This window comes from Sabethes cyaneus, chromosome 2, assembly GCF_943734655.1.
Source record: "Sabethes cyaneus chromosome 2, idSabCyanKW18_F2, whole genome shotgun sequence".
NCBI classification, from domain to species: Eukaryota; Metazoa; Arthropoda; class Insecta; order Diptera; family Culicidae; genus Sabethes; species Sabethes cyaneus.
The window spans coordinates 168,421,761-168,435,620 of NC_071354.1; the positions used below are offsets into that span (position 1 = coordinate 168,421,761).

The 13,860-nt window shown below is 39.7% G+C and overlaps 1 protein-coding gene across 10 annotated transcripts in view; it reads right to left on the reverse strand.

Annotated features, from left to right (window-relative positions):
* Nucleotides 1–1,024: 1,024 nt before the first annotated feature.
* Nucleotides 1,025–13,860, reverse strand: part of LOC128738253 (la-related protein Larp4B) — a 71,480-nt gene continuing 58,644 nt past the window's right edge. For all 10 annotated transcript variants that reach the window (XM_053833250.1, XM_053833249.1, XM_053833251.1 and 7 more), the window contains 3 exons: nucleotides 9,165–10,839; nucleotides 7,756–9,024; nucleotides 1,025–6,923 (listed from right to left, as the gene is read on the reverse strand). In XM_053833250.1, coding sequence (XP_053689225.1) covers nucleotides 6,565–6,923; nucleotides 7,756–9,024; nucleotides 9,165–10,839 — 3,303 coding nt within the window. In that variant the 3' untranslated portion in view covers nucleotides 1,025–6,564. The remainder of the gene's footprint in view (nucleotides 6,924–7,755; nucleotides 9,025–9,164; nucleotides 10,840–13,860) is intronic.

Genomic DNA, 13,860 nt, shown 5'->3' on the forward strand with positions numbered 1-13,860 from the left:
CTAATTGGCTCTGCATATCGTTTCGGCGTTGCGCGAGCAAAACAATGTCATCGGCTAGGTCGAGGAAAGGAAATTGTTTCCCAACTGAGATATGGCCTGAGTACCCCTATATATAAAAATAATGCATTTAATGGATTATTTACATGTTACTTGCTGTAATTATTGTAGTTTCGTCGACTTTATAAACAGGGCTGCGGCTGATTAGAGATTGATCCGGTTAATAACAGGACTGAGCACGTCGTAAAACCATGAAATAACCACAGAACTCCTGCAGCACGAGTAGTCGACGTCGCTTCAGTTGTTCGAAGCGAAAGCTCCAGATGTCAACGTTGAAATCTTTCCAACCAGTCTACCTACACCGTAGAACTGTAAGTTTTGTTTCCGTGAAAAGAATGATTTGGCTCATTTTTACTGACCAACCTTACGTCCATTCCGTGTCATCTAATGCCAGTGCCGTGAAAATCGTGATAAAATGTCCTAAATGATGATGATGGTGCAATGTTTATTTCAATAATGTCAGCTTCACTGACAGCTCGGAATCTGTCATCGCTTGCTATTCCGCGATTATATTCAGTGATGACCACCATTTTCACTTCGAAAGGCGTTGTAAAAATACATATGGAGACGAATAAGATTTCAATAAACTTATTTTCCGTATAACCATCCTTATAGCTTTCTGCACGTTTCAATTGGCAAAACTTTAAAGTCACTTCTCTGACTTTGTATTATTTACCAAACAACTTTCTTGTTGTGTTGTGTTTTAGTTTGGATGATTTTGACTTTTTCTTTCAAACGCCATTTTTACCAACTTCAGAAAAATGCAAACATTATCAGCTGTTATTCCATTGAAATATTCCAACGGTAGGTGGACTAATGTAAAAAAAAAACAAATCAAAAGGGTTAAAAATCCTCCACAATTCAAGGTGCAAAAACTTTATGCACGTACACTTTAACAAGAAATGACAAAAGCGGTATACATTTCGGATCCAGATAGACAACCAGGATTTAGTTTTGTTTTCTGTGGTCTCTTTTTGTTGCTTTTTGTATCTTATATTTTTTCTATATTTTTTGGGTTTTTTTCTTTTTTTCATTTAGTTTCGTTTTACAACAATTTTTGTGTATTCAATCAATAGGTTCTTTGTTTTTCATTTACGCTTATCTTTTATTTTAATTAATATACTTTTTTGATTTATTTTAATTAAATTTTAAAGATAAGTGTGTGTCTCATGTTTTCTCAATTTCTCGATGCTTCCGCGTACCTTCCTATGCAAACGAATCAACCTTTAGTTTGCCTCCTACCAGGTTTACTAGGTTCCCTTTTTTGTTTATTTAACTGTCTGCAATTTACAATAGTTATATCTTAATATACACTTTCATATATCTTTTATTAATTATGCAGATATCTTTTTAAATATTACTTTACAAAGCTAACCTACGGCTGATTACAGAGTGTATGTGTTTCACATTTTATTTACCAATAATAAATTTCTCCCACTTTTGTTAATATTTCGCAAATTATCTTTCCCGTGCTTTTCAATGCGAGGCACCCAACCGGTCCGTATAGCAAGCACGGATGCCTCTTTCCGCAAAATATTTTTTATTTCGTGTAACTCCTAGCGAAATTAAAAAAATAAACAAACAAACATATTAATGTCTCCCTTAAAAATAGTTTGCAAATGGTAATTCGTCTTATATTCTTATAGTTTCCCTAGATATTCTCTCTTGCCTTGAACATTATGTATCTCACAATATACGGCGTTGCTAAACGTGATCGAAGGTATCACCCTTGACCTACGACTGAAATTTAATTCATCCATTCCGTCTCCATCTTTTGGTAATAAGAGATTGCTTTCCTGTATTTCCCAGCCCAAAGTGTATAAGTGAGTATCTCGTGCAAAGATACAATCGCAAGAACGTAGGAAGAAAATAACGGTATCAACATTCATTGTGTTCCATCGAACTATCAGTTTTCGTTTCTCGTATTTTTTTTTGTTTTTTATTTTTATTTTTTGCATTGGCAGTACATTCTAAGAACTTCTTCTACCTTTCAACTCCCTCTCCCTTTCCTTTTGTGTGTTTGGTTAAATAAAATTGTATACTTCGGAATCTGGTAGGAGCATGCAGCCGAATAGAATTGAAATAGCATAATTTCCGTTTATTCACTAACTCAGTTGGAGAAGCAGCTTACTACAGAAAAAAAAACAAATAATGAAATCGGAAAATTTGTAGCACGTTTACGTACTTTCCTATTGTCACTTTTAGATAAAAGAAATATAAATAATATACATGTTTATAGAGCTTATAATAACATACGGCGAAGAATACGAAAACGAAACAAAAAACAAACATAAAAACAATGTTTTGATGATAAATAGGGGAATTACACAAAATGTACGCAATCCCCGCTCACAATTTCCGTATCTCATGCATTCTTCAGTTCGTTAATTTTTATCTGCAAGTTCGCAGTCCTAGTGGTGTGTGTCTGTGTGGAATCTACACTTCCTTCCCCCCTTTTCGCCATGCGCGTACATTATCAATTTATTACTCCTACTATGTTCCTAAGTTTTGTCGTTTCGTTCTTTATTACTGTGTATAGATTTAATCCTTTAGATTAGTTATTATTAAATTTTATTATATATAACAACTAGCTTTCTTTTCCATGCTTGCATCCCTTTTTATTTATGCACATAACGCGTGCTACCATTGGTTTGCTACTATTTTAGTTTTGCTCTATATTTGTTCGTAAATTGATTTATCCTATCAAATAGCGACTTAAAGGAAAAAATGAAAACCAATCGTGTATACAGTAGAAGACGTTCTAACGGTTAGCTGCTGCTTGCTTGATGCTGTGAAAATATAATTCTTGTTAGAAGATGGTGTGGTGCTAAAATTAAGATTTTTCTATATTTGTTGAAAACAGACAAATGAAATGCCCACCAGCCCCTGGATAAACATTTTGAAGGCTAGCCATGTCTACCAAACTGTTTGACAAACATGCTTGCGTTCTATCAGTATATCTCATGGTGCAAAATGGTATGTTTCGGAGGTTATATTTTACTTTTACCTATATCCATTTTTCTCACCGTGAATCACATATTAATCTCGACAAGCAAAGATACCAGGTCGGCTGTAGGAGGTTACGAGATTCGACCAAATAATACCATTCTAGAGCAGCTGATTCCTATAAAATCAAAACTCTTAGTTCGTGAGTAGAATTCTTCGACCAAAACTAATGACGAAGAGTGCTTCTTTCTCATTGCACGACCATCTAAACGTGTTGCTATAACACGTTTATTGAAATAACTAAGATAAATTGTGTTATTTCAAATGAAAATTTCGACACTGTTTTAAGTATCAACCATCAAGGGCTGACTGGTTTACACAATTTGGCCCATGTGATAACATATAGTTTGCTGATTTTCAAACTGATTCTTACATCAATGTGTTATCGTTAAACAAAGACCACAACATAAATTGTTTGTTGTCGTTAGCTATGGTTCGATTGCAGAATAAACCAGCGGTTAGAGACCGATTAGGGTTTGCGTGAAATTTTCCACCAAATTATATGAAAATTCTGATCAACTGTACCCACTAAAGATACAGAAATACTGAAGACACTGACCACCGTTTTGGAAAATAATGTAAAACTATCTAAAACCTTTGTTAGAAGGAAGTCTAACAAAACATAACTTTCGGGAATATTGAAACCTACTTTCGTATAGGATCACTGCCATCTTTCTGCCAACAAATACCCAACATTGCTATGCAATATTGAAGAAGGTTCAGCCTGGATTACCAATGCTCGGCTTGTTTTCCGTTCTGGCACTGGCCGACCGTATCTATGCTTGTTTTCTATTCTGTTTACATCAGCTTATGTATAGTTTTGAACCCTAAAGTGCTAAATGTTAAAAGAATTGCTGATCATAATGCTAAATTTCGGTTTGTAGGTATTTAGTTTATATTTTCAAAGTGGACAAAAATTGCCGATGGTTCCGATGCATGGTTAGGTTGTTTCTGGTTGTTTTGTGTGCAGTCCTGTTTTTTATATACCGGATTGTAAAGGTGTTAGTCCTATTTTTGCTTTCTTCAAATTTGAAAATACCTTTTTTCTGTTTCTCAGCAAGAAAGCAGTTTCAATTCATTTGTTATTCTAATAAATTACAACGATTGTTTTATACTCTCATACAATTTATATCGCCTACGCTCAGTGTGATCTAAATTAAAAAATGAAGTTTAATTGTATAGTTTTGTTTTGCATAGCCTTTTTTCACCAACTCGAGCGCACACACTCTACAAAGTCGCAAACACGCTATGTCATTGGATTATAGATTAAATTTTTGTTTGCACACGCGCTTACATTGATAAAAGCACATATAGCCGACGGGAGCATAACACTTTTGACGATGAACTTTGCTAATAAATACCGTGAAATATACACAGTAGGAAAACAGAACGTTTTTTTTTTCTTCTAAATACACTACCTACCACAAATTGTTGTTACTTACTTAAGGAGGAATTCAGCTGGGCGGCTTAAACATTATTTTTCCGTTTCTTCAAGTGCAATTTTAAGAATGTAGGTGATATTCAAATTCTACTGGTTCTAAGACTTTAAGCTCTTTCTCCAACTAACATATTTAAAATGTATGAAACATTTTTCGCTATCGTTAGGCGTTCTTAGACGTTTACGTGCTGTTTTGAAAACCAATAAATGCACTAAATTATTAATTGTTTCTATGAATGAATCGGGTGAACTGTTTGATCATGAACTTTCGACATAGACTACATGTCGCAAAATCTACAAATGAAAGAAAAAACCGTTTTAAAAGGATTATTATTATCATATACGTGTGCAAAATTAAGTTTCGATGTATTATAATTGTTTTTTTTAAACCGTTCCAAAGATTGCCATCCAAGCTGAATTACCCCTGCCGCCTTCAACAAAAACTGTTGTGTGAGGCCGATAGAGTAGGCGAAAGTGGCACTTTAACGGCGGAGCTTTTTCATTATTCAAAACGTGTCGTCAAATCACTATCACTACCAACGAGTTCTCTCTCTCTCACTTCGCAAAGCTTCGCTTAAGCTACTGTGTTGGTTTATATGTCGTTCATTAATACACCTTCTTGAGTGTTATGTCCCTTGAGGCTGAGGCGCATGAAGATATCCTAGGTAAATAGGTAGGAATATTTGTTTGCTCACCGAATTTGCAATTTCTATAACACCACCGATGCCGTGCATCTACCGTGTAGCGGTACAGTATTTTTTTAAACATACATGTGTAATTATATTTAACAACAAATAACAAACAGAAAAATGTTGGGTAGTATTTAGACGATTTCAACAAACTGCTGTGTATTATTATTATTTTTTGTTTCATTTTCTTAAACGCATAAGAAATTGATTGCTCAAATGAAAAATTAAACATCGTTAAGATAGAGAATAAATAGAATATAACGATTAAAAAGGTTTACTTTTTTTTCTTCTTCCGACGTAAACAAAGACTAGGATGGTTTTTTTAAGACGTGTTAGTTGAGAGTAGTGACAACAAGTTTAGATTTAGGTTTTGAGCGAAAATTGTAAAATTGGACAGACGCAGAGGGTTGATATAAATGTTCAGTTTTTGGCAGCAACACACACTGAAACATGTCTTATCGACACCAAAAAAGTTAATAGTAGATACTCGATCATTTGCCTTCTGAAGGGTAAATTATTTTTGAGCAATTATGAAGGCGAAAAAAATCGTTTTTTACATAAAGCAAAAGATGGTTTTATATTTAATGTTTTCAGATCATGTTATAACAGTAGTTTTTAACACGAGTCCAGGTATATAATTAACCTATGGTTGAACGCTCTATCTCAGAGCGAGTTAATTTCACAAACTGAAAGTGAATGCAAATATAACAGAGTCCATATAGAATATTACGTAAAAGAAAACCTAAACCAGTTAGCAAGTTTTGAACAACATACGTATTAGCAATAGTTGCTGCTCTGCGTTGTATTCGTCTTTCTATGGGCAAGTTATGATGAAAGTTTTCTCGTGTCAGGAAAATGCCTAAAAATTGTCATGAGAATGAACAGATCAATTCAAGCTTCGCGTCTCATTCAAGTTCTTATCCAATCACTTAATAGGTGTTAAATGAGATCGTCTATTCTAGCCACATTAGTAATAGTTGTTGTAGTAGTCATAGTAGTAGTTGTAGTTGTAGTAGTGATAACAGTAACAAATCGCAAGGAAATCGCTTCCTTTCGTTCACTGTGTAAACTCCTGTCCTCGAACCGTACTTAATTGCATTTCGTTTGCACTAGAAATAGTCCAAAATTATTCCTCTGCTTAACATAACAAAATTAATCAAAATAAACAAGATTTAATCAGTGATTTTTCTCTGCTCTGCTCTGCCCACTGTGGTGTAATAACTAATCAGAGAAAATCGCAACTATAACAAAAATACTAAACCTGAAACACGGCTAATCACCACTCCTGTCAGCTAAACACGCACGCCTGGCGTTTTGCTACAAACCTCGCAAACAATGAAACAACGCGAGCTTTTAGATCCAAATTAACCGTCATCATTTAGGACTACGTGAGCCTTGCTGTTGTGGTTGAACGTAATCCTTCAACTGATGGGAACGTGCTGTTCTATTACTTCCGGAGACCGAGGATTTCAAACTGGTACTGTTATTGTTATTATTATTTGTCTCCCCCCGATGACCGGCACCAACGGAGGAGTTTGCAGATCCACCAATACCACCAACTGCAGCGGCACCTGTGGCACCCGCACTAGGGTTACCCGATGTGGTGGTCAGAGTGGACCCAAGCGCACCTCCAGTTCCGACACTGTTTCCAGCAGCTACCGAAGAACGGTAGTCTTTGGTGGTGCGAGGATTTGTAGAGTTGCTGACGTTGTTGCCACTATTATAGCGAGTATCTGTGAAAAAAAATTACAGCAGCATGAAATAGTGCGTTGTGGTGAGTATTATTTACAATAATATTAATTTATCAATGATTTAAATTCTAGTCACAACATATCACAGAAGAAAGAAGAAATATTTTTGGGTATTCTTGAAAAGTGTTGTTCATATCGATGATGGAGAAATGCGTTTTCAACAGAACGCCGCTACACGCGAAACAGTCAGCTTATTAGAAGAAAAGTTCGGCGATAGCATAATATCCCGAAATGATAGTGTAATCGGCTTTCGATTCAAGCCGCGGCGGCTAAATCAAATGACCAAATCAAACTGTATTGTCCATCCATAATGGTTCTTACAGGTTTCATCCAAGAGCTATGGACAATAATATAGGATATTTTTCAAAATTATCATACAAAATGAGCCGAAAGGACTCATAATCATTGAATTTTGCACGAGAGGAAACATTTTTCCCGAACTTTGTACATACTGTTTTCGGTCATAAGTCCATTAACAGTGCTGGATGGGGAAGGCAAACAAGAGAGCGACCAACATACCTCTTGCTATACACCTATGAAGATTGCTTGAGTTATCACGCATCTCCGTAAAGTAAGTATTCAACTAACGGACCCATTTCTACAATCGTAAGAACATGGCCAGGTGTATGGTGTACTTACGGGTACACCATATCAGCCACTCATGATGTGTACGGTTGTCTATGTTATGCTATGCTAAGTCCATTAACAGTGCTGCATGTGTACAAAATTTCTAAATTTCTAGTCGGGAATCAACCCCGGGTAATGCTCTCTAATTTTCCCCGTGATAATTTTACATTTGAAATTGTTTACGTACCTTTTTGTTCCCTAAACCCATCACTGCTATGCTGTGACGAGGTTGACAGTCTTGAGCTAATCGGTGAATCCTTTTTCTTGTTGCTGTTGCTTGTGGTGGTGTTGCTACCAATGGCATTGCTGCTGCTATTACCGCCGCTGCTTACTTGCAGATTGTTATTGTTTTCTTTTTCAACGAAAGTTTTTCCGTTTCCTTCCTGCTCACGTTCCTTCATCTGTTGCTCCTTCAGGTGTTGGGCGACTTGGGCGTAGCTAAGGCGTACCTGAGTTTGTTGCTGTAGTTCGGGAACGGCAGCGGTTATGCCACCAAGCGGTGGGTGATTCTGCAGCGAGAAGGGTGGTGGTGCTGCCGGCTGAGGACTGCCCGCAGTCAACGCTGGTGTCGTCGACGAGCTTACTGCTACAGCGAATGGAGATGTAGCAGCGGTAGCTATGGAAGCCGCTGTAGGCGTGGTTGGCGATCGCGGGTTTTTGTACCCACTCTTAGAATTGGAAGTGTTAGAGGCAATCGCTTTGGCAGACGATACTGGTACAGTCATTGTCGATGTAGATGTCACAGCCACAGATGATGCAATAGAAGAAGTAGCAGACAGCGTATGCTGCTGTTTGTTGCCACCAGAGGCGGAAGAGCAGGAACCAGAGCCAACAATCACGTACTCAGTCGAAGTCATTGTAGCAGCGTTGGTAGTCGTTGGGCAGCTAACAGTTCCGGTGTTTTCTACACCAGTCTTTCTATGTCCAGTCATCGAACCTATGCCCGAGGCTGCTACTGCTGCTGACGTCGGGTTTGTAGTCGTCGATTCCAAGCCATTCGTTTGTAGCAAGGACTCATCAGTCTTTGTGGATTTATCAGCAGTGGTGCTTGCAGACGTACTAATTGTTGTACATTTTATCACAGGAAGAGGATTATTAGTTACTTTGCTAGAGTTATTGTTGCTGCTGCTGCTGTTGGCGGGCGTATAGGCCAGAGTGGTTGACTCATTGCTACCGCTGCTGTTGCTAGTGCCATGAAAGGAATCGTTTGCTGCTTTTGAGTTTAGCTGCTGTTGCTGCGAAGTTGTGACGGTTGCTGAAAAAGGCTGTTGTTCACGTCCGGCGGCTGCGCTCACTTCTGAAGTGGCAGCTGCCGAAGCTGTAACGTTTTTTTGACTAAGTTCACAGTTGTTATTGTTGTTGTTGCTGCTGCTGCTACTGCTGCCTTGGTTTCCCTGGGGAGGAGGGGACGTTGTGTTTTTTATTTTCGATGAGGCATTCGTTGCGAGTGCAGTACCTGAAATGGAGAATACGTTGGTTACTATTAGTTCATCCGGACATTTAAATATTATAAACTTCACATGAAGCATACTTTGGTATGAAAATAAACCATTAGATAGACTAAATCACCGTTTACAACAAACTATTGAAGCTTACCTTTAACGACATCGGCAAGTCGGCTCTCGCCCCAGACAGCGACAGGATGTGTGGACGTCTCAGACACACCGCTTCCACCATATGAGGACGAGTAGTCAGTAGAGGAACCTTGGTTACCACCGGTGGACGTAGCAGCGGCAGTGTTCGATTGATTGCCGTGAGGATGGTGCAATTGTTGTTGTTGCTGTTGGTGATCGCGGGAATGGTGGTGCTTGTTGCGACCACCGCCGCTGCCGGAGTTACTGGTGTTATCATCGTGGCCGGGAAGGGGCGGAAATGCAGCTGGTTCAAGGTCGAATTGCGTCGATTGAGTGGTGCTGGGGGCATTCTGCTGCTGCTGGGCACTGGAGTTACTGCTGCCGTTGTTGGAAGATTGCTGCAAGTGCGACTGCTGCTGCTGATGCTGTGGTTGGTGGTGATGGTGCAGGTGCTGCTGGTGAAAACCAGAAGCTATCGCACTCCGATGATGATGAGGATGATAGCCCCCAACACCTCCACCACTGTTATTGCCGTGGTGATGATGATGACTACCACCGCCGCCAGCTTCGCCACCCATCGACGCAATCACGTTTCCCGAAGCTGTACCATGAAGATTTTCTCCATTGCCTCCGAGACTTCCCCGTGAACCACGCCCATGCGGAGGACCGCCAGAAGACGGTATCAATTGATTGAGACTAGTTGTGTTCATTATTTTAACATTGGAATTTGCACCATTATTGATACTACTGCTAAGACTATTACTATTATAGCTCATATTACTAGATCGAACACTTCCGCCGCTGCTACTGTACAAGCTGCTACCACCAACAGCACCACCGTCCATCTCATCTTTTCTTCGTCGAGTGTGTCGTCGAGATTGATTCGATGCCCATGGACCCGTAGGCTGTTGCTGTTGACTGTCTAGATTTTTGTTCCGCCCGCTGTTGTAAGGGAGACTACTGTATCCACTGCTATCGTCGGTTGATTGATAGTGATCAGTGCTACTGTTAGTAGACCGCATAGTAACAGTGTTTGAAGCATTTCCAGCAGTCTCATCACATTGTGGCTGCTGCTGTGGCATTGACTGCTGTTGTTGCTGATGGTGATGGTGATGTGATTGCGGATGATTGCTGTAATGCTGTTGCTGGGGCTGGTAATGCTGATAATGTGGCACTATTGTTGCATCTTTATGATAGGTTTTTCCTCCATGTCCCAATAGAGAGGAGTTTTTGCCGCCACCTCCTCCCGGTGGCAGTTGGTAGTGTGATTGTGTTTGCTGTTGTGGCTGAGCAGCCTGTTGAACATAGTGTGGTTGTTGATTCGCTACTCGATGGGTGGTAGGAGGGGCACTATCGTTACCTCCCAACCCTAACGGTTGCTGACCACCGGAAATGTTCGCACCTCCGCCACCGCCACCACCACTGTTGGCACCACCCGATCTGTGCTCATTGCTACCCGTCGGTATCGTCGGATTAAGCTGTCTTTTGGCGCGAATGTTACCACGATGTGCCCCTACTCCAGCTTGCATATTATATCGACCGTTCTGCTGCTTGGCTCCTGTGGTGGCAAACGTTACCTGGGGTGAAAGCCCATTGCTGGTTACAAACGTGCTAAGATCATAGTAGCTTTGATGAGCCGGAGGCGGCGCTGCTGGCCACGGTTGCATTATGCTTGGATAAAATTGCTGTTGGAATGGCTGAAAAAAAGGATTCAAATGGTATTAGAGTAGAGTAACAACAACAAGCCAGTTGGACGGAAGGAAAACCAGCCCACTGATGAAGGCTGAATAACTGATATGAATGTGGCGTAAATACTAGAAGAATGCGTCAGACGATAGCTGAAGAATAGTAGGCTGAAACGTTACGCGATATATTCATCAGTTTCATTATTTCACCGAAAATTTTTTTAGTAAGACAATCTGTCTAAACCAAACTATTACGAACTTTCCAAGAAAATTCGACTCGGAACATTAGACCCGAATCTCGAGCTGCAGATCGCTGAAGTTTTTTTGCGTAGCTATTATTATTATAATCTAGAGTCTAGAGTAGTCACTATTATAGGGAGAAAATTTGAACGTCAAAAGCGGAGTCGAACGCTTTTCGTGTTCAGAAATGTAGAAACATTATTTAGGAAAGCTTGTTTCCATAGGATTATTTATGTTCAGTACCCGCTAATGAATGTGATCTATAAAAGCCTGCACATTTCTCCACACGGTGTTAGATTTTTTGTTACGGAAACGAGCTTTGTTGTGCTGGGAAGAATGCAAAACCACGTACCGGACTGGAAGGTGATCAACGCACAACTGGTGGAAGCAACGTATGATATCTTTTCGTCGCAAGATATCAAGATTATCATTGGAGATGTGAACGCCCAAATCGGTTGGTGTTGGAAGCATCTGGAGCACAACTACACACTTAAAATTTTTTACCGAACACCGCTTTTGACGAAATTAGAACTGCTGAACGTTCGGGTAAAAATTTCGGTGATGCCAAACGTTACTGAAGGTCCGAAAACGTTGATATCCATTACGTAATACTTTTAATTTTTTGTATTCGCGTTAGTACAATTATTTAATGTTCGTCTAGTGTCACACCCACTGCCTTTTCGCAAAATACAGCTTTAGGGATAGGAAAGTAATGTACAGACGAGGTCGAGGCAGGAGGCGCGCACCCTTATTTTCTATTTCGAACGGGTCTTTACTTCGTTTGACTCGTTTCGAACAATTTATTTTGCCCATTTGATTTTGCTGGCGGAATGACGAATGCCATACACTTTGGTTCGAACACCCAATACGTTTGAAATACAGAACTGGGGTGAATGGTCAAGAATGATCGCGATTTGATCGACAGGTCGAAGCAGTTCATCGCTGGGTACCTTAATGGCGATACAACGAAATTAGAGAGAACAGAAACTAACCTAGGAGCGCCCATACTTGATAATAGCCAGGAGATTCGCCGAGAAATAAGACAGCTGAATACTAATAGAGCCGCCGAATTGGGCCGACTTCCGGCAGAACTGTTTAAACATGGCAAGGGTATCATTAATAACGGCACTTAATTGGATAATTTCCATGATTTGAGAAAAGAAATTACCAGTGGAATTGAAAGAAGAAGTCATTACGGTGATCAACGACGCCTACAGAGTGCTATCCTAGATATTGTATTGCAGTGTGTCTTCAATAATAAGAGAATTACGAGAGGTTAGAATTAAGAGAGGTTAGTACCAGGCGTCGGGAGTGAAACGTACCCGCGCATCATATTTACGTTGATTTCAAGGAAGGGATCCGGTCACCGCCGACGAAAACGGGATAAAAGAAATCAACGACGCATTCAAACTGGAAAACAGACCTTTGTTGCCCGTCAGCATTTTCTGCTCACGAAAACGTTTGTAATTCGTTCTTTTTAGAGATGATACAACACTCTTGGCGTTCCTAAATTTTAGCTATGCCATAAGAACATGAGAGCCTATCATAAAAAATTGAAATTAATAAAGCTTAAAGCGCCAGTTTATAGAAACACATTCTTATATGTGATCGCACCATTCTTGTGCAGAAATACATAAATGCACTTCACTGCATCAAGTTTTTACATCAGGAAAAGTTGCAGTCTAAAAAAATTATTTTATATATTATTTATCATATTTTTAAACCGCTTAGTTGATTTCGAGGTGGTCTAAAGCCAGTCGTCGTATGTTCGAATCTCGGCTATGCGGTGCTGCTAGATAGAGTCAGTAGGATTGTTGCACTAGCATCGTAACTGTCCACTAATAGCCGGCTGTGAAGTCTGTCGACGTTTAAGCCCAAGGTTTTGTTTCTCTCATGATTTTTCTACATATCGATTTGCGCATTAGCCATATTGAGCACTATAAAACTTTTTTTATCGCATAGTTATTCAATTTCCAGTTGATCATGTAAATGGTATTGCGTGATTGTCAGCGTATAATCAATGTTATTTGATTTACCTCAGCACGAACAAACCTCAGCAACTAGGCTTTTCACCAACGTTTACAAGATTTGTTTATTTATAAAACAACTTGCAAAAAATATACTTAGAAAACAAATAGGATAAGGGATAGTTACCAATTGCCGGGCTGGAGTAAAAATGGAAAGCAAAAATACGCGCAGCCGCACGAACCACGCGCTTTTTGGCAAGATATCCATCGTTCACCTGGCGAAAACCGGCGGAATACAGCGAAATCTGCTATTTACAATAGCCCACCGGCGCTAATAATAGTGGGACCAAACGGGTTAAATGATTCGAGCTGATTGAATCTGGCTTGAGAATATGCCAAGAGGCTCCGGGGACAGGCCACCCATATAGTTAAGGGGGAAGGAGGTTGGGAATGTATGAAAAGCTTACAATACTTACAATTATTTTTTGTGCAATACAATTTTAAATATCTTTCAGGGTATGAAAGGGGGAAGGCAATGAAGATGCGTCCAACATAGCTCTACCCATCCCAAGTTCCTACCTAGCACCTCCACGTGGTCATACCCAGTAATGCTCTCTCTTTAAGATTGAGTAGCTAAGCTAGGAGGTGCGATGCTGCGTGGATCCCGGCTGCCTGATATCAAAATTGTGGTTTGGGGCAGACGGTCAATTCACTCGGCCCCGTTGACTGGTAAGTCCCAATATATATTCTAATTATTTGTTTCGTTCTAGCTCTTCAAACACCTACTATGCAATGGAAACATTGACCGTAAAACTTACTTATAACT